We start from the raw sequence: 27,183 nt of genomic DNA, 5'->3' as shown, positions 1-27,183 counted from the left end.
GCGCCGGGCGGCACGTGGCGGGTGGGCTCGCGGCGGCGCGGGCTGGGGGGGGGGCGAGGGGGGGGGGGTTTGTGTGTGTGTGTGTGTGTGTGTGTGTGTGTATGAGAGAGGGGTTTCGCGCATGCGCCGAGCGCCCCCCGCCCGGGTACGGCGGCCCCGGCGCTGAGGAGACTGAGACCGGGAGCGCGAGAGAGGGGCGGCGTGAGTGGGGCAGGGACCGGCACCGGCACCGGCACCGGCACCGGGCTCTGAGGGCAGGCGGGGGCTGGAGGGGCCCGAGCCCCGGCGGGCGGCGGGGAGCGGAACGCGCTGGCTCTGGGGGGCACGGAGCTGTGGTGGCTGAGGGGAGAGCGGAGCCCGAGGGGCCCGAGCCGGGCGCTGTGAGGGGCGCGGGGCGCTCGGGGCCGAGCCGCGGGCTCTGCGGGAGCCTGAGGGGAGCGAAGCGGGGGCTCCGAGCGGTGCTGAGGGGCCGGGAGGAGCCGCCGCTTCCTCCGCCGCCGTTGCGAGGTAGCGGCCGCGCCCCCGGCACCCGGCTGGGGCCCTCGCGTCCCTCAGGGCTGCCCCCGCAGGCGGCGTTCGGGGCCGGGCGTTTCTAACGCGTTTATCCCGGGGGGAAGAAACGCAAAGCCCCGTCCCGGCTTTCGGAACGGGGCCGGACCCTCCGGGTGTCCGCACGTGGCAAAGCGCGCTTTGTGCCGCGGTGCGGGGCAGTGCCGAGTGGCAGGTATGTGTGCCCGCGGTGCGGGGCTCCTGCAGAGCCAGCCCGGCCCCTCCTCGGCCCGGCGGGGCACATCCTCGGTGCCCCCTCCCCGGGCTGGGCACTGAGCAGCTCCTCGCTCTCCGTGCCCGGAGGAGCGGTTCTAACGCCGGGTTATCGCTGTCCGGAGCCAGCTGGGGCTTGTGCGGTTTGACCTTTCTCTGCGCTTCAGCCGGGCGCAGAGCACGAGGAGAACCCAGCCCTGCTACCAGGCCAGGGAAGTTTCGGCCTCTGTTCGGTCTGACTTTCACCCATCGCCATGGATTGTCACAAAAGCCGTGTTTGTACGGGTGTTTTTAGTGGGGGTTTTTTAGCCCCTTCTCTTTTCTGCTGGCAGGGGTTGGTGGTGACTGTGGTCATCGCGACCTTGCTTCCCAGGGAAGTGCTAATTTCGTTCCACCCTCAAATTGATTACAAATAGGAGACAGTGTGCAGAGATTTAATTAGGGCATGGATGTGCAGTATGGATTCTCGAGCAACAGTTGGTAGCACGGGGCTCAGCCTTTTCGCTGGGCTTGGGTTTAGAAATAAGAGGGGGAACAAAAACCTTGCGTTCGCCAGACCGGTCGTTGTTCCTGTCATCGCTTCCATGTCTTCTGCCCAGTGGAAGTCAAAGAGAAGCAGCAGAAAGAAATAATCTGACCCTTTCTGTTAGCAGTCTGTGTCCTGGTGATGTTCAGGAAAGCGGCTGTCAGTGCAGTGACCAAACCCCATCTCTCTTCAGGTCATGTAAAAGGGGAAAGCTGGTGTGCATGTCAAGACCTGTGATTAGGAAAGCAAAAAGTACCAAATCCCACCTTTCTTCAGGCCATTTAAAAGGCAAAGCTGTCGTGTGCGTTAAGACTTGTGATGAGGAAAGTGGAAAGTGCCCTTCTCTGTATTTGTGACTTTTCCAAGTATATTCCTAAGTTATGCTTGTGCTTTCTGGGGGAACAAGTGAGCTCCGCTCTGTGAAGTGGGATATGGAAGGGTCTGAAGAAGAAAGCGAATACGTAGCCCCACAGGTCATTTGTGCCTTATTGTGCTGTTCCTTATTCTCCCCATAGGATTGCGAGCAGCAGCTGGAAGTCCTGGATTTCCAGCAATCCCAACATTAACTGCAGCGTTCCCACTGTTCTAAGAGGCAGGAGGGGACGATGTTTGTTTCCGCTCTTGCGTCGCGCTGGTGACTGGAGGATCCCGAGGGCTTGGCGGTGGGTGGGCTCAGCACTTCCATACTTTCTGTGCCTGACGAGTGCACAGGCTGCTCGTCCTCCTCTCTCGGCAGCAGCAAAGCCTCCCAGTGGATAGCTGGTCCTGAAGGTTAAAGCTGAAGTAGTTTGAACACAAGGGTTTCCTGTGCGATGGTGCCACCGGGATCCTTTATGGCCAGGGGCTTCTGACCATGGCAGTGGCGAGGTAAGAGGTGAGGGGCTTGGAGTGAAAGCCCAGCTATGCCGGGGCTGGTGATGTGTGGAGAGTTGTGTGCTCTGGTCCATGGGGGCAGCGGGTGTCTGCCCTGGCCGTGCTCCTGTGGCTCCTTGTAAGAAAATGATCCCTTTATAGCATGGTTTTGGGGAAAACAGTAACTTGACTGACATTTCTATGTTGGGAAGTTTGTGTTTTGGATCATGTGAAACTTTTTAATGTGGTGGGTTTTTAACTGTGTTGAATACATGTTCAGCTGCTCTTTGTGGTGCTGTTTGGATTCATCACCCAGTTTCTCTCCTTGCAGTGGCTTTTGAAACGGGCTTTGTTGAGTTTTAGATCAGTTTGAACTGGGAAAAGCTATTAAAAACTGAAGACTGGCTTTACTGTTTCCAAACCTACTTTTAGCGCTAAGACTGGAATTGCAAGTTTACATTATCACTGGTGCAGTGGACATTTGAACTTAAAAAAATAAGTGTTTTCTTAATTGCTGCAACAGCACGAAAGTTTGGGGGTTTTTAAAGCAAAGCAACTCAAAGGTCTGAATGTGTGATTGTAAATGAGGAACTGGCATGAAGTGTCTATTTGCCACCTGGGTTCCACTGCTGCCCGTTCTTAGCCCTTCATTAGTGATTATTTTTGCCTGTTGCTTCAAAGCAAACGTCTCAGGCATCCCAGATAACTTGCAAGTGATGCAAATATCAGTAAAGAACTGAACAAATTGGGGTCACAGACTGTGAGGACTGCGGGTGGTTTGGAATGAGTTAGGGAAGAGTCCAGAAGGGTTGAGAAGTGTGGTCACAGTGAGGACTTCCAGCAGTCCATCTGCCTCTAAGCAGAGAGAACGTTACAGCTCCTTACCAGTCTGTGAGCTGTAGTGAGGACGGGGCTGTAGCAGGGCAGTGGTCAGCTGCTGGACAAGTTCAGACCCATTGTAAGAGTTCTGCAAAGATTTTAGTACTTACTGAAGAGTTTTAATTGTAGACACAGGTTATCTGAGGAGTTTTCTGGTATTCCAAGGGCAGTTCTGAATTGGGTTGCTTAGCTGGAACTATCTTAAAAGGTCTTTTCTTGGCTTTATATGGTTTTGTAGCCAATGGGTGAGATTCAAGAGCAATTCTTACAACCTATGGTGGAGAGTTTGTGGTGAATTTTAATGCAGAGGTTTATTGACTTGGTGATCTCCTGACTGCCAGCAACTTCTGTGGGTCCAAACAACCAAACTCTCCTGAAACATCCCATTTTCCCAAGCAGAAGATGAGGTCCGGTGCACATCTTGCAGTGCCTGCAATTGTGAGCGGATGTAACTCAGCCACTTGGGACCAAGAAAGCAACTTAGAAACATGCTGCTGGGAGTAATTTAATCCTGAAAGCACCCTCACGGGTCCGTTCTGAATGGGGTCGCTCAGACTCCTGTGTCACACAGGCACTCGCAGCGTGGCTGATGCTGCTTTTCTGACCAAGCTGTGATGCTGGCGAGTGAGAGCTTCTTCCAGTCTTGGTGACCTGCCAGTGTTCCCCTCACAGTCATTTGGACCTGGCTCTTTCCTAATGCCACTTCAGGTTTTCATTGTCTCCCTTTTAACCACCGGGAATGCCAAGTGAGTTGTGGCAGGTACCTCATTTCCACCTTGGCCCTGTTGCTCGGATGGGATTCTCTGAACTACTGCGCCAGCTGAGACTGCAGTCATAATCACTGGACAGTTGGAGTAAAAACCTGGCAGATAATGGGCCCCTTTGTGGTCTGGCTGCTCTTCATGGGGCCGCTGGCTCATTAGGGAGAAGGTGATCCTTCTTTCCCACCCTAGTTCCAGCTTTTGTTTTTGGTGCTGTAACTCAACAAAGTGCTTTATGGAGGCTGTGCGTCAGATTTATGTATTTTTAATCTGGTTAATAGGAAGTAAATTATTTCCTGTGAGAAAAAGATGCATTAGTATTCCCTACTTTTTGTGCGTGCTTTACAATAACACTGCTGACCCGTATAGGGAAGCACATTCCTTCCTCACGTCCACTTAGGAAGACTCCTTGAACTACAAACGCACCTCTGAAAACTGATCCCTGGACTACATCAGCCCCCATGTGGGAAAGGGATCCCCATTGCCTTGGAAAGAAGGTTTTCTTGCAGGACCCCACGCCATTATCGGTGTTTCCAGCTGATCTTTGCACCTCCCACAAGAAGCAGCAGGAGGGGAGTTCCACCGTCCCGTGCTTGCGCTGTGTAGTAACATGTAGTTGTGGTTAATAATGGTCAATTCCTATTAAATCCCATCTCACTTGCTGGGTTCCGTATTGCTCGGTGTCCGAATGCTGCCTCTGTACTTTTAACTGAATTCCCTGCTCACTGGCCATTGTTCCTCGTGGTTCTGGTGGGCTATTTGCTTTCCTCTCAAAGCCACACACAAAAAGAATTGATCTTCAAAATGCCCCGTGGAGGGGAAAAAGGCAACGGTGGCTTTCCTTTTTTGACCTTCTCATGCCATAAATATGAGCTGTTAGCAGTGCTTGGGTGGTGACTCACAGTTCTCCCCGAACTGGAGAACGCTGGGTGACTGAGGACATTACTTGTCTGCAAGATCTGGTTGGGATTTTTAAACACTTGCCTTCTTTTCCTGTAAAACAAAAGATTTCAGGTGCAATTGCTGGCTGTGCTCCGGGCAGCGTATGGCTGGGCAGTTAGGATGTTACTAGGTATTTTGTGGTAAAGGAAATACTGAAAATGGTTAATGTTGTAGCAGAAAGAAATCGCTTTTCCTTCAGCAAACCAGATAACTGAGTTTCATCCCTCAATATCGGTTAATAATTCCGTAAGGATTAAATCTCAAAGAAGAACCCTATGGCTTTAAGTAATAATACGAGTTACAATAAACTCCATAAATAAAAAGCTATATTTGGAAGAAAAGGAGTAGTGTATTTATGGGCAAAACTGTATTAAAGGAAATGTGATGGAAAAATTGAGTCAGATGAGCTGATGTATGAGGCATTTCCCTATGGAGTCATTGGGCTGAAAAATGTTTTCTATGCCTAAACTTGAACAGATGCTTCAACACACACACATACACACATGTACAATCCTCCCTAGTTTAATATTAGCAGTTGTGTGCATAGCACTGTGATTAATTCACAGACCAGCCTGGTTTAGTCTCTTTTCCAGGGGCTATGGGATATTTCCAGATCATCCAGGTACTTATGTCTGGCTGTAAGCAAGCAGCCTGTTCAGTAGCAGTGTTTCTTCCCGGCTTTCCACCAGGCACATGCTTAAGTCACTTGCTGACCTGGGATTTACGTTTTTACACAGGAGTGAAAAATCTCTCCCTATTACCTTGCTCAGATGAAAACCCTTGGAGTCAGGCAGCTCTCTTGCCTAAATAAGTCCATGATCCCAGCTCTGGGCTCTCAGAGACATTAGTTCCACCTTTTTAGTTACGGATTTGTCAGAAAACAATTCGGAGTGCAGTGCTTGACCTCGATTAAGATACTGTGGAAGTACAAAGAGAAGACATACATATGAATGAGCAGCAGGCTGTGCCTACAGTTCTTTTGAGTACTGATGTTGCATTTGGTGGTGCTGGAGAGGTGGCTGAGGGTTGTAGTTTATTATTTCCCCTTTGAAGACCCATTGTGGTGTTGCCCTTAATCCCCTTTCCCAGAGTTGTAGGATTTGCCTTGTAGGCTTCCTCTCTTCTAAAACTCCCCAAAGCCAAATGCAGTGTGTTGGAGCTGCTTGTTTCTACTTTGCTTTCCAGACTGAGCCAAACTGATGAAGGAATGTGGAAAAATGACTTCTGGGTCTAAACATGGCTCTGGCTGTGGTGCCTCAGAAGTGCATGTCCTCAGGATGAGCGCTGATGCTACTGGCATCAGGATATTGACTCCTGCTCCTGGTGACATCCCAGCATCAGCCCCTTGTGAGTGCTGCGGCTGTGCCAGACTCTGGTATAACAAGTCATCCTCTGTAAAGTTCTGTATCTCTCTTGTGCCTAAAATAGTAGAGAGCCTGGAAGGGGGATTGGATTTCTTGTGTGTTTCCGTGCCACCTTGAGGGTGAGTTTCTGACTCCGTGTTAACTCATGGAACTCTTGCTGTGGTATGGATTCAGGGACACAGCTGACAAGTAATGCTGCATAATCCAGGGGCCTGAGGTTAGAGAAACATCTGCAGGCAGGCGTGGGGCTGGTGTAGGTTGTGCACATGGGGCTGGTCCTGGTGTTGCTATGCTTTTAAATGGCATAAAAATAAAATCAGTAAGGCTTGTAATGTGTGTCTGGAAGGGTGGGTGCCTGTCATGCAGCAGCTCCTCCTGAAAACCTCCTGATTTTCATGGAAAACATACTGAAATAGTTGAGAAGCGACTGGATTTTAATTGCAGTGACACCAATTCACAAGAGTTACTTGGCTGACATTCAAATAGGTAGTTTTTAAAAGGCGAAGAATTTTCATAGTGGAAACTGTGATTCCTGGGATATTCAAAAAATAAAATGGAAGTGTTTGGGAGGAATTACACAGTGATCATCCAGCCAGCCGTATGGAAATGATCTTTATTCCTTGGTGTAAGTAAAGACTTTGCTACTTGTGCCATTATTAGAAGCATCCACCTCTGTGGCATTGCCCGGCTCGATCTGTATTCCTCAGCCCGCTTTTGCTCTCTTTGCAGTCTGTGGCAGGCCCCCATCGATCCGGGTGTCTGCAGAATCCAGTTCCCTGGAGGATTGTGCTGGGGAGGTATTGACAAATGAATCACTGCTGCCCTTCAGGTGTGCCCATTGCGTGAGATTTGCCCGACGAGCACACACTGAATGCCAATCAGCTGCAACTCACCAGCGATCGATAACCTGAGGTACCAGTGGGTCTGCTTTTTGGCTTCCTCTGGTACCTCTCTTTTAGCTGATTCGTGGAAGTGCTCTTCCCGCAGGCCCCTGGGGAGCCGTTTGCTTAAGCAGTTGCCATGCATTTGAGAAGCTCAGTGTAGTTTAAGCTGCCTTAAATTTGCTGCTAGTTTTCATAAGCTTTTGATAATACTAAATCTGATCAAATCTGTGGCTGTGGAAAGCAGTCAGGTGGCCAGAAATGACCCCCCTGTGCGGTGGGAAAAGGACTTCTGGCTTCCTCTCATAGAATACAAGTTATTTGTGGCTATTCTCAGATGGAACAGAAGCAGTTGGTATGTGTGTTCTCCCAGCTGGTATGATGGAGCGTAGGGACTTCAGTCAGCGAGTGCCTCAGGTCTCTTCCCTGAAGAGTCTAGGGGAGTATTGAAGGCTTTCAGAAAATGGCAATTTTGGGTTTCTTATTTCACTCTGGGAAATAATTGTTTTTCAACAAATAATTCACCGAGTGGATTTATGTGTGTAGTTATATTCTAAATTTTATCGTTGGCAAAATAAAGCCCTTGAGACTCCTGTTGAGCTGGAGGAACAGTGGAATGCCAGTGCTGCAGTCTGGTGATTTACTGCGCTCCTTTCCTCAAAACAAACTGTACTTAAACGCAGCTTCCCACAGTGAAACTCTTCAGTTATTCCTGCAGTTTAAGAGCGGCTGGGAGCCATGGAAGCAGCAGGACAGCATTTGGCTAGCGAGTGAGCTTGCCTGGCCACCGTGTATGATTGCTGCTCGCTCGTTGTCGTGGGCCCCTTGCCCTCTGCATGGTGTTCTGGAAGGAGCATCTGTGTTGTAGAATGGTTTTGGTGGTTTGGAGGGATGTGTCATTCTGTCCTTGGCTGTAGATGTTCCCAGCACCATCCTCATGTATTGTTGAGGTCTGTAGGTAACCTGACAGTGAGAAGATGGCCTTCTGGTGGCTGCCTGCCATCCTCGTGAGCTTAGTGCCCTCCACCTAAGGAGACATAGGGATGTGGAAAGTCGCAGAGGTCTGCAGACCTTTCTGGTCCTTGTTCTTCGTATCTCAGCAAGCAGAAGGTCCTGAGCAGGTTTAGCAGAACTATCCCAAGTGCTGGAAGAGGGATTTTTTACAGCGGCACGTAGTGACAGGATAAGGGCGAATGGCTTTTAGCTGACAGAGGGGACATTTACTATGAGGGTGCTGAGGTGCTGGCACAGGGTGCCCAGAGGAGCTGTGTCTGCCCCATCCCTGGCAGTGCTCAAGGCCAGGTTGGACACAGGGATTGGAGCAAGCTGCTCCAGTGGAAGGGGTCCCTGCCCGTGGCAGGGGTTGGAACTGGATGAGCTTTAAGGTCCCTTCCAACCCAAACCAGGCTGGGATTCTGTAATTCTAATGTAGTTGGTGGTGAGGGTTTGCAGTGTCCTCATCTGCCTTCTGAGCATCCTTCTCTAGAAAGCTGCTGTTGAAGAAAATGTTGCATGAATTGGATATAATCGTAGGGTGAGGTGGTGTCTTCTACCAGACCAGGTGAGAGAGCTGGGAAGTAATAGTCTGGTTTTGAATTTGAGTCACAGTGAAACAACTGCTGTGTTGCAGAAGGGGTAACCGGGGCCCCTGCATCATGGTATGTGCTGTTCGTTTTATATACAACCTGCTAGTTTGTGAGGCTTATCTCTGAAGCAAACACTGTCTTAGTTTCTTTTGGCTATCATAAGATGGTGGTGGGTGAATTAGGTGTTCATCCCATTCAGTTGAGAGCTCAGCTGAGAGTCTTTTGACGTACAGGAGCCGACAGAATTGCTCTCTTTTGGCTTCTCTCTCCTTTCCCGAAATGGCTGCAGAGTGATATTTGGGTCACTTGCCTCCAGTGTGTCATTTTCTTTTGACACTCATCCCTCTGAGCAGATAGGAGGAGCCCGATGGGGAGCTGCTGTGGTGCTGTTGGCTGCACTGGAATCGGGAGTAGTTAGAGGGGTGTTGTGGTTGTTTGAATCACTAATCACATCAAGACAAGGAGATGTCTCTGATGCCTGACTGAAACAGTATGTGAGTGAAGATACACAGAGCTTGCTGCAAGAGGGAGGAGGGTACCCAGGTAGGGGCTTGGATGCTCTAAGCCCCATGCAAAGGCTGTTGCTCTGCATCAGCGTGTGTCCTTCAGTGGCTTCCCTGTGGATGGAACACACAACAGCATTTGCGTGTTCTTCGGGTTGGACCAGACACCTTTTGGCTCTGAAAACCATGATTTTTTCCTTCCTTCCTTGCTGCAGTGCTCTGGGTTTTGGGGTGGAAGTGTCCATCCCTAGCACTGACCTCTCAGGCAGGGCATCGTGCTCCCTTTCCTCTGAGTGCACAAGCCCTGTTGCTCTGCCTGGGCTCTGCTCTTCCCCAGCAGGTCTCTGGCTGAAGCAGGACCCTGTCTTGCAGTTCCTTTCCCTCAACACACTGGTGAGAGCGCCTGATGTGTGGGATTCGTTGGTGGATGTGTGGGATTCATTGGCAGGTGTGTGCAGTAGCCCCAGCCCTGCTGTCCGTCACGCATCCATTGCTGCTGGTCACTTTGTACAGGCCTTTTGTCATCATCCCCACTGCATTTTTATCATCTTTATCCTTCCATTGCGCGTATTAAAACAACTGAGAACACAGGTGAAAAGGCTTTGCTGTAAGTGACTGGCTTCTACTTAGTGAGGAACAAGCACAGCAACACTGAGGCCAGGAGCAGGGCAAGGGCATTGATTGCCACTGCTGCAAGAGACCAGTTCGCATAGGAGCTGCTCAGAAGCATCCCAGCTTAAGAGCTGAGTGAGAGGAGAGTGGGTATGCGCTGGAGAGCTCCAGCAGGGTTGTTTCTGAGCCCCAGTGTGGCAGCTCTTCACTTGTTGGGTTATTCCTAACCCAACAGCTGTGTTGTGAAGGGAGAGGGATTGCCTGCACTATGAGGTTCAGTCCCAGCACTGTGCTGGTATGAGCAAGGTTTGGCAGGATGCCTTGTCAGTCTGGCTGTAGCTCGTTACCCTGAGGATGGAGTGTTTTGTGGCAAGGACTGTCACACACTGTGGCTCACCCTGTGATCTGCTCACTGCTTTCTTTTCTCCATTATTACATTTCACATCACCAGAGTACGAGCATCATCTGGGGCTTGCTTCAGCTTCTTGATACCTCAAGCTTGTAGGACGGATCTGAAGAGCATCCTGCTCAGGTTTGCTGAGCATCTGACAACTCTGGCCTGAATCATTGTAGAAATGCCAAATTTGGGAGCTCACCATGCCAATTGCTGAGCTGGTACACCTCATTCCCATCGTTCAGAAGGGATACTGAGTGCTGAGCATGGATAAAGGGATTCTGGCTGACACAGACCCCAAAATGGGTCTCCAAAAGAGCTAGCAGAGACTCTACAGCCCAGCCTCTGTTATGCTGACGCCTGGTGACAGTGCAGCTTCTGCTCTCACATGGGCTCAAGTCAAGCTTGCAACTTGTCACATCCTTGTGCTGCAGCACAGGCTGCCCGATGGACACTGCTCCTCCAGAGCCAGGATCTCGCGTGCACTGGGGTGTGTGACCCAGAGACGATGCTTCCTGGAGGAGTGTGGTTGCTGTAGGTGCAGTAAAAGCTGGGTTTGGGAAGCACAAACCACGTCGTGATTCTGTTTGAATTGTGTCACTGCGGGGGAGTGTTGCTAAAAGTGTTGCTTGGCTTCATGTTGGCATTACCTAGAGGGCACGCTGGGGCTACTGGAGGTTCGTGTCTTATCTGCACATTCCAGTTTATCTCTAAGCTGAATGCTTGGGTGGGTGGATGGATGTTGATTTTCCAACGGAGATGTAGTTGACATCTTTATTTTTTTGACAGCACAAGAATCTTATTCTATCTCTACCTCTTACCCATATTTCATTGTTCTATTTATATCCTGCATGGGATCTGTGGTCTCATCATTCAGAGAGGGGTGTTTTAGACTCCGGGGGGATTGGTGTGTGATCAGCAGAACCTTGTCAGGATGCCTGGGATTTGAAGGCACTGTTCAGAAATGGTTTCTAAATTGACATTCTAAATTGACATTGATGCTTTGTGGCTGTTGCAAAGCCATTCTCTGCTCATTGCCACGAGAGGCTTGCCAGATGAGAGTGTTTACTTGAAAAAGCAGCCTCTTCACTCCCAAATATTCTATAATACAGATTAAAACTGAAATTGAATACAGTTTTCTTATTCTTTTTCATCTGTATAGTGCTGTAAACACATTAGGGGCTGTAGTGATAGGACAAGGGGTGATGGGTTCAAACTGAAACAGGGCAAGTTCAGGCTGAATATAAGGAAGAAGTTCTTTACTGTAAGGGTGCTGAGGCACTGGCAGAGGTTGCCCAAGGAAGTCATGAATGCTCCATCCCTGGCAGTGTTCAAGGCGAGGTTGGATGGAGTCTTGGGTGCCATGGTTTAGTGTGAGGTGTCCCTGCCCATAGCAGAGGGTTGGAACTGGATGATCTTAAGGTCCTTTCCAACCCAAACTGTTCTGTGATTCTGTGAATGAAGTTGGTGGTGATTGAACCCACTTCCCTCACTAACGATGGAAGGGTGATAGCAATGAATTATCTTATCCCAGGAAGATCCCCACATCCTTCCCCCCACGTCCCTTAGGAGGATGGGTGCTGGAGCTGCTGCTCCAGTTGGGAAGGCAGGTGGCATCGGCACAATATTCAGTGGGATTTGTGGTGTGCTGCTGCCTTGCTAGTACTGAGTCTGGCCATGACTTTCTCCTTTCTTGAACAGCAGTCTTACTTGTTTTACAGGTTAATAAAGAAAGGAACTCATGGAATCATAGAATCCCAGCCTGGTTTGGGTCGAAGGGACCTTAAAGCTCATCCAGTTCCAACCCCTGTCATGGGCAGGGACACCTTCCACTTGCTTGCTTGCTCCAAGGCCTGTCCAGCCTGGCCTTGAACACTGCCAGGGACGGGGCAGCCACAGCTTCTCTGTGCCAGTGCCTCAGCACCCTCACAGGGGAGAACTTCTTCCTTATATTTGTCCTGAACTTCCCCTGTTTCAGTCTGAACCCATCACCCCTTGTCCTGTCACTGCAGTCCCTGATGAAGAGCCCCTCTCCAGCATCCTTGTAGCCCCCTTCAGACACTGGAAGCTGCTCTGAGGTCTCCACGCAGCTTCTTTTCTCCAGGCTGAACAGCCCCAGTGTTCTCAGCCTGGCTCCATACAGAAACTGCTCAAGTCCTTGCTCATCCTCGTGACCTCCTCTGGACTTGCTTCAACAGCTCCATGTCCTTCTGATGCTTAGGACACCAGAGCTGCACACAGTGCTGCAGGTGGGGTCTCATGAAAGCAGAGGAGCAGGATCACCTCCTGCTGGTTATTCTCCTTTTGATGCGGCCCAGCACACGGGGGTTCTGGGCTCAAGCACACACTGAAGCAGCTCATGTTAAGTTTCTCATTGACCAACACCCCCAAGTCCTTCTCCTCAGGCTGCTCTGAATCTCTTCTCTGCCCAGCCTGGAGCTGTAACTGGGATTGCCCCGACTCAGGGGCAGGACCTTGCACTTGGCTGTGTTGAGCTCCATGAGGTTGGCATTGGCACCTCTCACACGTGTAATTCCCATGTTTCCTCAGAAATCTGGTAAATCCTGCCCTTTCTTAGATTTCAGTGTAAATGAGATGTGAGTAATGCAAGTTATTCATTCATCCTCATGCAACTCCTGTTGTAATTAGCCTGTGGGACCAATTTTACTTTCATGGATCATGAAACCTCTTTTGACTAGCAACAGAATTGCCATGCATTTATTCTTGCATTTTTTCATGTCTTTTTAAATGGCTTCAGAACAAAGCAAATATTAATAAATTAATCAAATTTCATTAGCATGACATGGGAGGGCATCTTTTTAAGGGGAAAATGTCTTCCTGTAAATATATTCCCCTCAACAACTGCCTTTGGCTACAAAATAAGCTGTTGAACACAAACCTTGTCTGAGGAGGGGCTGGTGAAAGAGAGACCCTGGAGCTGCAGCTCCCTGGTTCCCCAGGAGCCATGCCTCACGTTCCTGCGCTGCACCTCGCCTCCACCCCACGGAGCACGTGCTTGTGACCTGAAGCCCGTACCCTGCTGTGGACTCAGCCAGGGTGGGTGTCTCCAGCTAAGAGGGGACGGTGAGCTGGGCTAGGGCAGCGCTGTCAGCCAGCCATGGTGCAGAGGTCAGGTGCAGAGTCCTTCAGCCAGGGTCAGGATGGTTCGGATTGAAGGGACTTTAAAAGCTCATCCAGTTCCAACCCCTGCCACGGGCAGGGACCCCTTCCACTGGAGCAGCTTGCTCCAAGCCCCTGTGTCCAACCTGGCCAGGGATGGGGCAGCCACAGCTTCTCTGGGCACCCTGTGCCAGCGCCTCAGCACCCTCGTGGTAAAATGTTTCTTCCTGATGTCCTGTCTAAACCTGCCCTCTGTCAGTTAAAATCTGCTGCCTCTTGTCCTGTCACGAGAAGCCCTGATAAAAAGGCCCCATTTTACTTACAGGCCGCTTTTATATAAATTGAAAAGACCACAGTAAGGTCTCCCCTTCAGGAGCCTTCTCTTCTCCAGGCTGCCCCAGCCCAGCTCTCTCAGCCTGGCTCCAGAGCAGAGCTGCTCCAGCCCTCGCAGCATCCCCATCGCCTCCTCTGGACCCACTCCAACAGCGCCAGGTCTGACTTGTGCCAAGGACCACGCAGTGTTTGACGCAGCCCAGGATGCGAGTGGCTCTCTGTGCTGGGAGTGCACACTGCTGGTTCTTTAGCCTCCAGTACACCCCAGTCCTCCTCTGCATGGCTGCTCCCCATCCATCCATCCACCCTCCAGTCTGTGTTGTTTGGGATTGGCCAGCCCAGCTGCACACTCTTGCACTTGGACTTGTTGAACTTCATGAGTTTCACATGGGCGCTCTCCTTCAGCCTGTGAAGATCCCTCTGGACAACGCCTATTCCCTTCAGTGTGTCGGTGGCCCCTCAGCTTGGTGTCTCCACAGACTTGCTGAGGGTGCACTCAGTCCCACTTGCTGTTTGTGATGCAATGATATGAAATGAGTCTTGATATCACAGAAGCATCATAGCACCATGGGAGATCTTGAGTTGGAAGGGACCCATACGAATCACTGAGACCGACTCCCTGCTCCTTGCAGGACTGCCTTATACTAATGCAAACAGCACGCTCCCTGCTGTGTCCTCCCTGACTGGTGGGAGGCCATCACAGATGAGAACATCTCAGTTAGGTGAGAAAGCTGAAAGGAGATGAAATTAATCCCATGTTTAAATGGATTTTCAAAGCCGCCCATGAGCTGGAGAGGGGAAGCTGCAAACACAAGAGGCTGATCGCTGCCTGTGTGTGAGCAATAGCTGTGTTAAAATAACTCCAGCGATTTCCTGCAGTGAATCTTAGTAAACCTGATGGGTTTTTTCCATCTTTTTTTCCATGTACCTGCTCCAAATTCCTCTTTATTCTGTCTGGATCTCAGCGTGCAGAACTTTCTCCCCCGCAGGAGCCAGCTTGCTGTCAGAGGAGTGTCATGTTGTTGGCGTGGTATGTCCTGCCGGCTCCATGGAGCCTCCGCCGCTGGAAGGGTGAGAATGAGCTTCTGACAAAGACAAGGAATGAAAGTCTCTCTCAGATGCGCGTTCTGGCATGACTTAAATGAGCTGAAATTGCTGACATTTTGCCTTTTTCACGTATGTGTCAGTGTCCATAGACTGATTTCAAACAATGGAAAATTATTGAGTTAAATGTTGCCAGAACAGCAAATCCAGGAGACACCAAGTGTACGTGAGGTGAAGGTTACTGCAATGTAGCTGGGTCCTGCAGTGTTGTGAAGGCAGAAGCATGTAGCCTCCAACGCTGGCTGATCTCATGAATGAAGGATACCACTATTTCACATGCCCTAAGAAGATTCTTTGTATTCCATTCAGTTTAGATGGCTTAAACGTTTCCAGTAAGAGAAGGCTTTAATGGCAGGTCATTTTGCTTGAGCTAAACTGTTTCCTTAAAGACAAGGAGGGTCTTTGCTGCTGGTGGATTCTCCCATATTTGTGGCAGCAGCTCTGCTCTGGTCTAAAGCTAAATTTAGAACAAGTGACGCTTTCTTGTTGAAGAGAATCCGAGCTCTTCCACTTCCCATGTCCGCAGCCACCGCTCTGGAATCAGCAGATGTCTTGGTTATTAAACACACATCTGATAACGCCGCCGTCTGCATCTGAAGGCTGTGGTTAACCCAAATGTACAAGTGTGTGGGGTCAGTGTCGTGTGCAGGTTTGTCATGCTGCTCATTTATATAACGGGTGGAATCCAGGACATGGATCCCAGTCTTTCTCCTGAAGCAGGGCCCACCAGTGGGTGCCACAGCCGAGGGAGCCGAGCTGTGACCACAGTCTCCCTCTTTATAGCCGGTGAATGATGCCACATGATAGCCAGCCACAGATGTGCTCTGCAGATAGAAAACACGCTGTGAAGAGCTGATAAAGACCTCAGAAGAATTTATGAGATACTAAGGAAGAAGCTCATCTGAAAGTAAAGATTCAGTGTCCCTTCTGGTGTTGGAACTGTGGCACTGCAGCTTGGTGTGAACGGGAGTGTTGCGGCTCTTACCTCCGTATCCCTCTGTTGCAGATGTGGGGCTCTTGCATTTTCTGTGCAGTGGGTAGAAGCCTCTTTGGCCACATAGAGTACCCCTGATTCTGCCACTCCTTTTGACTCCTAATCTGAGTGTGTGCTGGGAAATGTGTCAGTCCTTCGTCCCAGTAGTGCAGAACTCAGGGCTGCAGAGCTGCACTTGGGGTCTTTCTCAAATGGGGTTCAGAGTGTGAAGCCACTTGCAGTAAGGTGCTGCACAGGGCTGGAAGCCTCGGGTCTTTTTTCCTGTTAAAAAGGTGTTATTTCATCCAGTTCTGTCTATGGCATAATGGTTGTGTAGAAAAAAGAGCTGGGACTGTAAACCTGGATTGATGCATGCCCAACTGACAGCCAGCAGATAAATTGATTCACTGGTTATCATTTTCTTCCCATCTAAGTAAACTAAACTCTAAATCTCTCACTTCCAGGCATCTTCCCTCTTCTTCAGCTGGTTTTGAGGCTGGAATACTCACTCTCTGATGTTTAAGCAACTTCTGAAGGATGCAGACGCAGGCATTGAGTGCTGTCTTGCTAACCAGGAGGTAAGATCACCCTCCTTGCTCTTGTTTGCACATGACACAGCCAAGGGTTGCATCTCTGCTGCATCACGAGCTCTCGCTGAGATGCTCATCCGTGAGGACCCTCACTCCCTTCCCTATTAACTGGTGGAGCAAGGAACTGCTCTGTCCTGTAGAGAAAAGACTGCTGTTCTTTCCCTTAGCTGCGTGTCTGCATTGAGCTTGCTTAAAGCCATAGTTTTGTTTCAGTGGCCTCAGCCTCTTGAGCTACCTGTGTTTTCCTGCATCCCTGGTAACTCTCACCCCTGTCTGTCAGCCTGCCAGCTAGCCATCCACAGCTTCTGGCAGCAGCCAGGTCCTGGTGCAGGCTGGGGAGGCTGCAGCTGATTTGCCAGGCCTGTTCCTGGCCTTTGCAAGAACTTGCTGCAGTTATGGGCAGTTGATCTTGGCTCTAATGTGGGAATCATTTGTCAAGACCTTTGTTAATTTTGATACGCTTAATATGGTCTCTTTTAATACTCTCTTGTGCTATTTTTTTCTTGCACTGTCATGGAGCAATAAATCAGATGTCCCACACAGCCCATCCACATGATGTCTGTGCTGTTGTCTTTTCAGCAAAATGTTGAATTTCACCAGAAGGGGGATCACATTTAGATCCTTTAATTCTGGATTGATTGCATCCCCTCAAATTTCATTATTGTGCCTCTGAAAAACTCTGTAGTTATATGGAAGAAGTGGAAGAGTTGCAAATACTCTTTTCTGGGCACTGGCTCAGAGTGCCCAGAGAAGCTGTGGCTGCCCCATCCCTGGCAGTGCTCAAGGCCAGGTTGGACACAGGGGCTTGGAGCAAGCTGCTCCAGTGGAAGGGGTCCCTGCCCATGGCAGGGGTTGGAACTGGGTAAGCTTTAAGGTCCTTTCCAGCCCAAACCAGTCTGTGACTGAAAGATGTCATATCCTGTGCTACATGGTCAAACAGTTCTTCCTGTCCTCAGTATTTGACCAGTTTCACTCTGTAAAGCTCCAGTTGGGCCTGTAACATTACTAGGTTTTGTTCATTGTTGCATGGCAGTGTTGCCAGCCCTGAGTTTCCACTGATCGTTTTTTTCGTGTCAGGACTGCAGATTCCTATTGATTTCTGTCTAGCATCTGTTCAGAAAGTTTGGCCAGATAGTTTTTTTAACTAGTTTTTCCTTCTACTCTCCCCAAAGCCACAAGAAAATACATACAAAAGTCTTTTCTGGCCCTGGGAGGGTGATTTTTAGCCTCCCTAAGGGACTGAACCCAAATCCATAGAACAGTTCCAGCAGCAAGTTAGAAGTTAGATCATAGAATCATGACGTGCCTTGGGTTGGAAGGGACCTTAAAGCTCATCCAGTTTCAACCCCTGCCACAGGCAGGGACACCTTCCACTAGAGCAGGTGACGTTCCTTAGGTTGGACCGTTGTCTAGGCAAGGCCTGCAGGGTAGCAATGCTTGGGTCACTCAGGTTGTCTTGCCTTTAAGGAAAGATAACAGCAGTTGCGTGTCTCGGGCTTGGGCTGGGCCATCCATTTTTGTCTCAAGACAGCTTGGCCCCATGGAGAGGACAGTTTCTCTCCGTGGGCTGTGCTTGAGACTGAGATCGTTAGCCCAGGCTCTGACAAGGCTTGGCCATCTTCCTGCAGTTAGAATAAATCCTTCTGTTAACAGTGGGACAGAGCCAACAGGACCCAGAGAGTTTCAGAGCTTAACTTCCCATCCGCTGTGTTTTGGAGACTTCAACCTGAAGTGTAAATGTTTTTATTAGCATTTGACTTTCTTTTCAGCTCGGGATTAGCTTTGGGAGCCCATTTGCTTTGTGAAATGGCAGTTAACTGCCCTTTTTTTTTTTGTAGCAGACTTCTCAAAAGCCTGTGGAGGAGGCGTAGGATCTTCAAGCAGATTCTGGCAGCTGGAGGTTCCCGATAACAGGTGATGCTCCAGGCGCGGTGGTTGTACAGCTCTAGAGGGTTCTGCCTCTCTTGGTTGAATGTTTGCACTGCTTAGGCTCACGCTGATAAACTTCTAAATATTTGGGGGGGGTATTTGTTTTTTAGATAAAATTACTTGACCACCATGAGTTGGAGTTTTCTGACCCGTCTGTTAGAGGAGATCCACAATCACTCAACCTTTGTTGGCAAAATCTGGCTGTCGGTGCTGATTGTATTTCGGATTGTCCTGACTGCCGTGGGAGGAGAATCCATTTATTACGACGAACAGAGCAAGTTTGTGTGCAACACGGAGCAGCCTGGCTGCGAGAACGTTTGTTATGATGCTTTTGCTCCTCTTTCACACGTGAGGTTTTGGGTCTTCCAGATCATCCTCGTTGCCACTCCATCTGTCATGTACTTGGGCTATGCAATCCATAAGATCGCCCGGATGGTGGAACACAGCGAAGCCGACAGAAGAATCAGAAGCAAAAGCTTTTCTATGCGCTGGAAACAACACCGTGGCTTAGAGGAAACTGAGGAGGACCACGAGGAAGACCCCATGATGTACCCAGAGATCGAGCTGGAAAGCGAACGGGAGAACAAAGAGCAGCAGGCGCCGGGCAAAGCCAAGCACGACGGCAGGCGGCGCATCCGGGAGGATGGGCTCATGAGAATTTATGTCCTGCAGCTCCTGGCGAGGACCACCTTTGAAATTGGCTTCCTGGTGGGTCAGTATTTCCTGTATGGCTTCGAGGTGAGCCCCGTGTTTGTGTGCAGCAGGACGCCTTGCCCGCACAAGATCGATTGCTTCATTTCCAGGCCAACTGAAAAGACCATTTTCCTGCTAATAATGTACGGGGTGAGCTGCATGTGTTTACTTTTGAATGTCTGGGAGATGCTGCATTTGGGATTTGGCACAATCCGGGACACATTGAACAACAAGAGGAAAGAGCTGGAAGACTCTGGTACCTATAACTACCCTTTTACTTGGAATACGCCATCTGCTCCTCCTGGCTATAACATCGCAGTCAAGCCAGAGCAAATGCAATACACTGAACTGACCAATGCCAAAATGGCCTACAAACAGAACAAAGCCAATATAGCTCAGGAACAGCAGTATGGAAGCAATGAAGAAAACATCCCTGCCGACCTGGAAAACCTGCAGAGGGAAATCAAAGTGGCTCAGGAGCGCCTGGACCTTGCGATCCAGGCTTATAACAACCAAAACAACCCCAGCAGTTCCAGAGAAAAGAAATCCAAAGCGGGCTCAAACAAAAGCAGTGCCAGTAGCAAGTCAGGAGATGGGAAGAGCTCTGTCTGGATTTAATGTTGGCTGAGTTTAGATACTGTGTTTTTTCCCCTAGTTTTATCATAACCAGCAACCAACCCCTTGAATAATGGCTTCCATTAAGTAACTATTTGACTGTGTTTAATTTCAGGGATGCCGTTGGCTCGTGATTCAACCTCTCACAAAGGGGTTAAACGCATATTCTAGGATTATAGAACTTTATTCTTCTGTCTTCCAAGTCAGGAGGCAAATACTTATATTTAAATCATTCTCAGTGAACGGTTTATGCTGTATGTACAGTATTATAGTACATTTATTATGCACAATTTTTTTGTATTTGTACACTGGATCTCTGATGTTACACTTTTTTATATTGCCAAGGAGCAAGCAATGGGTAGCCGGTAGCATTTTGCTAGTTTTATTACTGTGGTCCACAGTTTTCGTCGTTGTTCTTCCTTGTTTTAAACCTAAAACTTTCTATGCTGCGTTCCAGAAGTGCCTTGAACATGCAGACAGCCCAGCAGGGTCTCCACTTACCCAGGCAGCCCATGGGTGCAGCAGGGAGATTGGGAAGACATCTGTTAATGGTGCTCTTGACTCTTGTCTTTTACCCAAATGATGTGCTACTTAGGAAATGGAAATGTCATACAGCTACTGTGTGCTCCAGGGTTGGTTTCCCAGGAAAAGATGTGTGCGTGAGTCCTTGCGTTCCAAGTACCAGTGCCAACCGTCACGCAGAGAGGGCTCAAACCTCCCTGCGAGCTTCCTGCACCAGGAGGGAAGAGAGACTTCCAACTCCTGCAAAACATCCCCCCAAACGTACATAGAAATTACTGGATTCAGTAATTCCATGTAGTTCTGTGATATCTATGGATAGAGATGGGTTTGAGGTCTGTTGTTACAGACAACCGCTCCCCAAGGGCATGGAGTTGTTACCATACCTTTTGGATAAGATTTCTGTCTTTTCCAAAGTAATCTGCTTAGATGGAGTCAGGGTGAGTTTGTTTCTCTGTGCATTCCCTGGAGGAAGAACCTTCCTCCCCCCGAGCCAGGCCACATGAGCTGTCTGGAAGAGTTTTTACAAAGCCCTTTCTGAATATCAATGATACTGCCTTATTCCAGACCCCTCTTCCTTCCGTTATGTCCGAGGAATTCAGTTCAGACAGAGCAATCTGTAGAATTCAGATTTCTGCTTGAGAGACCAGTCAGATTTGGCATTTGGAGGTTTTGGCATTAATCTTGAATTTAGAATTAGAAAAGGAGAATGCGGAATGCGCTGCCTTCAGGGCTGTCTTTTTGGCAAGGACACGCATTAATGGTTGGGAGATGCTGATAAATGTGTATGCTTTTTGCTACTATTTATAATGTATTCAGGACCTCGCTCCACGCTGTGCTTTTGTTAGGTTTTCATGCGTTTGAATATATTTTGGGGGCTGTCTCAAGCAGGACTGTTCTGTTTCAAGGCTCCCTCAGTCCTTAGTGCCCTCGTTACAGCCTGGCCAGGGACAGGATTGACAAGGAAGGCTCTGTGGACATGGGTGAACCCACACTCCATTCCTGTCCCATAGAACATCTAAGCATAGGCTTCATGGTAAATTTAAGCTAAGGGGATATGAGCACATGCTTGCAGTTGTCCTCTACCCAAGCACTTGCTGACAGTTGGTGTTTTACTGACTTGATTTTGCTGTTTTCACTCTAGGACACCAGGCAGCCCAGGCGTAGAGTCCAGCTCTGCTTTAGGGAGAAATGAGTGTGGGTCAGTGGGAGCCTCCCCAGTTCGTCTCCAGCAGAGATGTTGGGAAGTGAGCTTCCTTTCTGCCTTTTTGTTAGGCTTTAACTGCTGGCCACTGCTCCAGGAAAGGAGCAACCTCCCAAGATTTATGCAGTGAAGTTTCAGGGTGATGTGTGTAAAGCAGAAGTAGGTAACACAGGAAGTACGTAGCAGTCTGGAACAGCAGAAGTGAGCTTGTGAGCAGGGACCAGCAGCGTGGGGTTTGTTAATAGTGCTCCTTTAGTTAATGAGTCTGAAGAGAAGCACACAGCCTGAAGATGGGCAGAGAGGCTTTGCCAGCAGAAAGCTCTGAGTGTGATGGAGAAGCTGGCTGGAAAACATGTTGTCTGAAACTACTAGGGAAAGACATTTGGAGCCTGGAGATAAACAGGGATGGTGGCTACAATCCGCTCATTATCCCAGACACTGGGGTGGTTCTTTTCAGCTTCCCAAGAGCGGGACGTTGCTTGTGGTGGTTTCAGAGCAGCCTTTCACCAGTTCAGTGGCAAGAAGTGAAAATCCTTTCCTCTTGCTGCTCTCTACACAAACTGCAGCCATTTCTTAGCAGCGGCTTCCAATAAAATGGGTTTGTGACAGCTTCTTCCCCAATTCATGATCCAAACTCTTCCCTGCTTCAAGCTGCCGCCTTGGGTCAGTCCTGTGAGCTTCTGTCCCCAGCAGTAGATACTCCCCTTAGTAAGCAAAGTGGGTAGAATATTCCAACCCCAGCACTGAATTCATTCCGAAAATGCAAAGTAATGGAGCTGTTTCTGTTCCTGGTTTTTTGTTTTCATTTGAATTGTGTATAAAGTGCACATTTTCTTTGAAACTGAGTGTTTGCTCTTAGTAGAGGATGTCTGTTCCAGCGCTAAATGTTCATGTCCGTGACTGTATTCAGTTTCAAAGCATCAGGCTTGATTTTTCCTTTTGAAGAAACGATACCTGCATTACTTTAAAATGCTCTTTTGCTTTGGCTTAATGTAGGCCATTCCGAAAGAAACGTTCGGAAAAGACTTTGGGAGAAGAAATCCTGAACATAACTTGGGTTTGTGTTGTCATTCTCTGGTTTTGGATGCAGTTTGGAAAAACCAATCTATTAAATCCAGTGGATTCCTCCAGTCTGAGTGAGATGGCTTCTTTTTTCCAGCCCTAGAACACGTTCTGAATATGTGAAGGAGGGAGAGGGTTGTTTTAATGGTTTGTCTTAGAGCCACAACTTGGAGTTTTTCTGTATTTGACCTTGTTTAGCATAATGGAGTCGGTCAGAACATAACTGAACCGTGCTGCACGTGAGCTGCTCTTCAGTGACAGCAGCACTCGCACGCGGAAAAAGACAGATCTGTAAACTTTGGAAGTCAGACCTTGAAAAGGTCTTAGAAAACATGGAAATCTGGGCTTATGCATATGACTGAGCACGCTGATCCTGTCCAGTGAACTGTGCAGCATTAGCTGCCCTAATTTAGCTGCAGTTTGCCAAAGAACATACGGAGCTGGCTGCCCTGCTCCATTCCGAACTGCCAGCTGAATGCCCGGCTGTGTTGCCGGCACAGAAGAGGGCTTTTGTCAGTGTCCCATGCCTTGCCCTGGCTGCACATTGCCCTCGAAAGTGGGAGTGGGTCTGAGGGAGGCATTACGTGGTTTCAGCTGTGAGAAGGCTGAAGTGAGATGGATTTGGTGGGGTGGGGGGCTTGAAATGAAAAGCTGTTTGTTCAGTTAAAAGCAGCCAGGTAGAGTAGGACAGCGCTGCCTGTGTCACAGAGCATCTTGTGTCCAGGGCTGTAAGGGCAGAGACCAGTTGTGGCAACCAAGGGGGGATCCAGCACTAATATCTCTGTGTGTTTTGTCGCTGTCAGGTTACCTGAGCATCCTGCAGCCGAGACACAGTCAGCAGCTCCCTGCCCAGGCAGGGTAACGCCAGCGTGAGCCATCCAGCACGGGTTCAAGTGCACGGATAACCGAGGAGGTGCAGAGGGACCTGGGGTCGTGCTCTGTGTGCCTCTGCTGCTCCAGAAGGACACTTAACCTCACCTTATCTTTAAGCATGTGATTATCTCTGCATGAGCCAATGCAGCCAGCTACAGGCATCCAGCTAAGCATGTGCTTAAGTGTTTTAAAGTGCAGAAGCCTTCATTTAACAGTGAATTTGCAGCAAGAAATTCTGAAACGCTTCAGGCATTTAGCTATAACTAAAAGAGGAAGGGTGCTGTTGCAGCTCTTTTCTTGCAGTGTGTTTCTTGGGGAATCATCTAATAGAAAGCATCATGTGATGGCTGGATTTGATCTTGTGCTCAGAGACAGGCACCCAGAGGTCAAAGCTGGGATTGTGTGCAGTCACCCCAGGCCTGCTTCACTTGCTCCGTGCAGATGTATCTGAGAACCCCCTGGGTCTTGTGAATGGCCTCCAGCTGCTGCCCCTCTCCCCAGGGTCCCGTGCCACATCTGCCAGCCCTGTATGGCTGCCCTGGGTGCCTGAGGCCCTTTCCAACAGCACCATGCGCCTTGACGTGATCCCAACTGATCCTCTGGGTCGCTGGGCAGGCCGGCTGACAGATCCACCTTTTCCTCAGCTATAAAGCGAGGATAATGCAACCTGGAGTTGAAAGTGTAAATTGGATCCTCTCTGCAGAGTCATTTTCCTGTTGGAAGCATAGATGAGGTGTTTAATGTTGTTAGCATTTCATTTTCCTTCCTGTAGTTAGCTGCAGTTTTGTCTCAACTGCACTCTTCATGATGAATTTTTGATACTGGGCACATAACTTCCCAGCTCCGCGGTTACTTTCCAAAGGATCTGTTTATTGCCTGGTTGCTCTTGGGGTGTTTGTGGCATGCCTAATTCCTGTGAATGGGATCTACTGTGCTCTGCACCTTGTGCACTTACCATGAAACAGTTCCTGAAAGATGGATCTAATTGCATGACGTACATCAGGGTTTGCTGTTAACGGTGCAACCCACCTTTCGACAGCGGTGTGGAAAGATGCTCAGGGGCTTCTTTCTGCTCCTTCAGGCCTTGCCATTCATTTGCTGTGTATCAGAGGAGACTTCAAATATCACTTCATCATTGCTTGGAAAATGACATTTTGTTTTGTGCAGCATGACATTAGTGTTGTGTAAATTCCGTGTTGATGGCTTTACAAGGGGGATTTCAAACATCGGAGCCATGCTCATTGGTGGTGTGGAGAGGTTTCTATACAGTTCAGATTTCAGATTGTGCTGTCCTTCTCCCTTTTCTTTTTCTATGGAACAGGGTGTTCTGGTTACTCTTTGTGGACCTGAGCCTGCTGCTTCCCCATGAGCAGAACAGAGGTGTCTGGGACAGAGTTTGTGACCTGCTGCCTCCTGGCCTGGGTTTCCTCTGTGTGGACACAAAGCCTGGGTGAGCAGCAGGAGCTGCAAACCCGCTTTCCTTCAGGGATGGCCGCAGCCTGGAGTGATGCAGACCTGGAACACATTCTGCCAGGTTAGTCTTGGTGTTCAGTTGGATGGTGGGATCCCAGTCTGGTGTTGAATGGAATATCTGGTGTCAGGAAGAAAGTGGTGTGGTGTATTTCAGCTTTGCTGTGAGGATTGGAAAGCATTGTGCCAACTTCTCTGCTTTCATCTTGCCCTTACTCAAGGACATGCTGTGACTTGAGGGAGTTACTTTTCCTTTTTCCCCTGAGTGCTTCTTATCCTTAGGAAATCAATATTCCCATTTACGAGTTGTTTGCCAGGGATTTTTTATCTTTTTTCCATAAACTTGAAATCCCCTGAAAATCCACTCTCAGGAAACTTGTTTAAAAGCCTGTTCTGTGTGGGAAATGGTTTTGGTAACACATTGATGTTAGCAGATGTCAGGATGCGGGTGTGTATCCATAGTTCTGGAGCAACCTGGCTCTTATGGCCCCTGACTTCTTGTGCAGGGAGGAAGGGGATTCTTTGATCTTCACATTGCGCAATACCTGCATGTAAGTGTGGTGGCTCTGTAACAGTAAGTGTAAGCTCTGAAACAGAATTTCTCTCTCACTTTCTACTGCTGATAGCAATATTTCTTTGCCATTCCTCTGAAGCTGGTATTATGGTATTGAGTAGACGGTGTTAACAATAGTGAGTGTGTATTCTCCTGTCATATACAAAACATCGAGACTTAATGCATCACAGACATCCTTGTGAGTGTTCGTATTAACTGGAATTACACCAGAACCCACTGTGGTGAAAAACTCTTTGAAAACAGGAAGTTACAAAGAGAAGTTTGTGCCTTGTTCGGAGGCTGGTGCCTGTTTGTGGGTACGTTGGATGTTCTATAAGCTCTGTAGCCTCCATAAGAGGTGCAGCCTTCTGGAAGGAGCTGGTTTCCGCTGAGCTGAGGGTCACTGACCCTTCAGCCCAGCCAGAGCCCTTTATGCGACATTCAAAGCACGAAGCACAAAATGTGGCTGATTTGTCAGCCATAGTCAGTAAGAAACTTGTGAACGTTTGAAAAGGTCTTTGAGAAGTCACTTTGATCACATCAGCTGCGTGCTGCATTTGAAGGCTTGTTGCCCCCGGTGTGAGAGATTAACATGGAGATGCCCCTGGGAGTGTATTTTCCATACTCTCCATGAGAAAAGAGCTAACTTTGCTCATACCAACACATGCCACTGTGGAAATGACAGCAGGTCGAAGGAGGTGATCCTGCCCCTCTACTCTGCTCTTGTGAGACCTCACCTGGAGCATTGTGTGCAGTTCTGGTGTCCTCAACATAAAAAGGACATGGAACTGCTGGAACAAGTCCAGAGCAGGCCATGAGGATGATCAGGGGCTGGAGCACCTCCCGTATGAAGACAGGCTGAGGAAGTTGGGGCTGTTCAGCCTGGAGAAGAGAAGCGGTGTGGAGACCTCAGAGCAGCTTCCAGTGTCTGAAGGGGGCCTATAGGGATGCTGGGGAGGGACTCTTCATCAGGGACTGTAGTGACAGGACAAGGGGTGATGGGTTCAAACTTAAACAGGGGAAGTTTAGATTGGATCTAAGGAGGAAATTCTTTCCTGTGAGGGTGGTGAGGCACTGGAATGGGTTGCCCAGGGAGGTTGTGAGTGCTCCATCCCTGGCGGTGTTCAAGGCCAGGTTGGATGAAGCCTTGGGTGGGATGGTTTAGTGTGAGGTGTCCCTGCCCATGGCAGAGGGTTGGAACTGGATGATCTTGAGGTCCTTTCCAACCCTAACTATTCTATGATTCTATGATTCTAAATGTGCAGTGAGGGTCTCTACAAATCAGGGCTGGATCCATCTGGTCCATTTGGTGATGAGGTTCATGATTCAGAGTTGAATATAAATGTGGACATCAGTCACTGCCGTGTTATGGTGCCACGTAACAAACTTGGCCAGGTAAGATGGGTTATTCTCACAAGGCAGGTGAAGCACACAAGAGCAGTGCTGTAGGTGATGGGATGGTGGGAATGCAGGAGGCAGAATAGGGCATTGCTAGTGTGAACCTGGTCTGCAGACCAAGAGATCAGAATAACTTGGTTTAAATTTTTGGTATTTTTATGTTTTTATCTGCTTTTTCCCCCCTCATATGCCAAATGCTCCAATGGAATGTGCAGGAGCCTGGAAGTGAGAGGTGTTCTGTGGAGGTCTGGACATAGGTACTGCTGTTCTCAGTGCTAAGGGCCTGGCATGACCTGGTGTGCAGTATTCCCCCTCCGAGAGCAGAACTGCTCTTCAGTTCACCTTCCACTGGAGCAGCTTGCTCCAAGCCCCTGTGTCCAACCTGGCCTTGAGCACTGCCAGGGATGGGGCAGCCACAGCTTCTCTGGGCACCCTGTGCCAGCGCCTCAGCACCCTCCCAGGGAAGAGCTTCTGCCTAAGAGCTCAGCTCAGTCTCCCCTCGGGCAGGTTCAAGCCATTCCCCTTGGCCTGTCCCTACAGGCCCTTGTCCAAAGCCCCTCTCCAGGTTCCCTGCAGCCCCTTTAGGCCCTGGAGCTGCTCTCAGGTCTCCCCTTCAGGAGCCTTCTCTTGTCCAGGCTGCCCCAGCCCAGCTCTCTCAGCCTGGCTCCAGAGCAGAGCTGCTCCA

The 27,183-nt window shown here is 49.3% G+C and overlaps 1 protein-coding gene across 5 annotated transcripts; it reads left to right on the top strand.

The window, feature by feature from the left end:
* The first annotated feature begins 123 nt into the window (after nucleotides 1–123).
* GJC1 (gap junction protein gamma 1) lies at nucleotides 124–22,272 on the top strand. Of its 5 annotated transcripts, none has more exons than XM_065699212.1 (4): nucleotides 124–201; nucleotides 16,057–16,170; nucleotides 18,021–18,096; nucleotides 18,222–22,272. In XM_065699212.1, exon 4 carries the CDS (start codon nucleotides 18,241–18,243, stop codon nucleotides 19,420–19,422), a length of 1,182 nt encoding a protein of 393 aa, XP_065555284.1. In that variant the 5' UTR covers nucleotides 124–201; nucleotides 16,057–16,170; nucleotides 18,021–18,096; nucleotides 18,222–18,240; the 3' UTR covers nucleotides 19,423–22,272. The 5 variants fall into 5 exon arrangements, with proteins under 5 accessions (XP_065555284.1, XP_065555286.1, XP_065555287.1 ...); XM_065699214.1 differs by lacking the exon at nucleotides 124–201 and adding an exon at nucleotides 561–724; XM_065699215.1 differs by lacking the exon at nucleotides 124–201 and adding an exon at nucleotides 1,754–2,155 and having other exon boundaries at nucleotides 18,024–18,096.
* Nucleotides 22,273–27,183: the final 4,911 nt, after the last annotated feature.

This window comes from Lathamus discolor, chromosome 20 (assembly GCF_037157495.1).
Source record: "Lathamus discolor isolate bLatDis1 chromosome 20, bLatDis1.hap1, whole genome shotgun sequence".
Lineage (NCBI taxonomy): Eukaryota > Metazoa > Chordata > Aves > Psittaciformes > Psittacidae > Lathamus > Lathamus discolor.
Note: the sequence above shows the minus strand (reverse complement) of the source record. Positions and strands in the feature narration are given on the sequence as shown.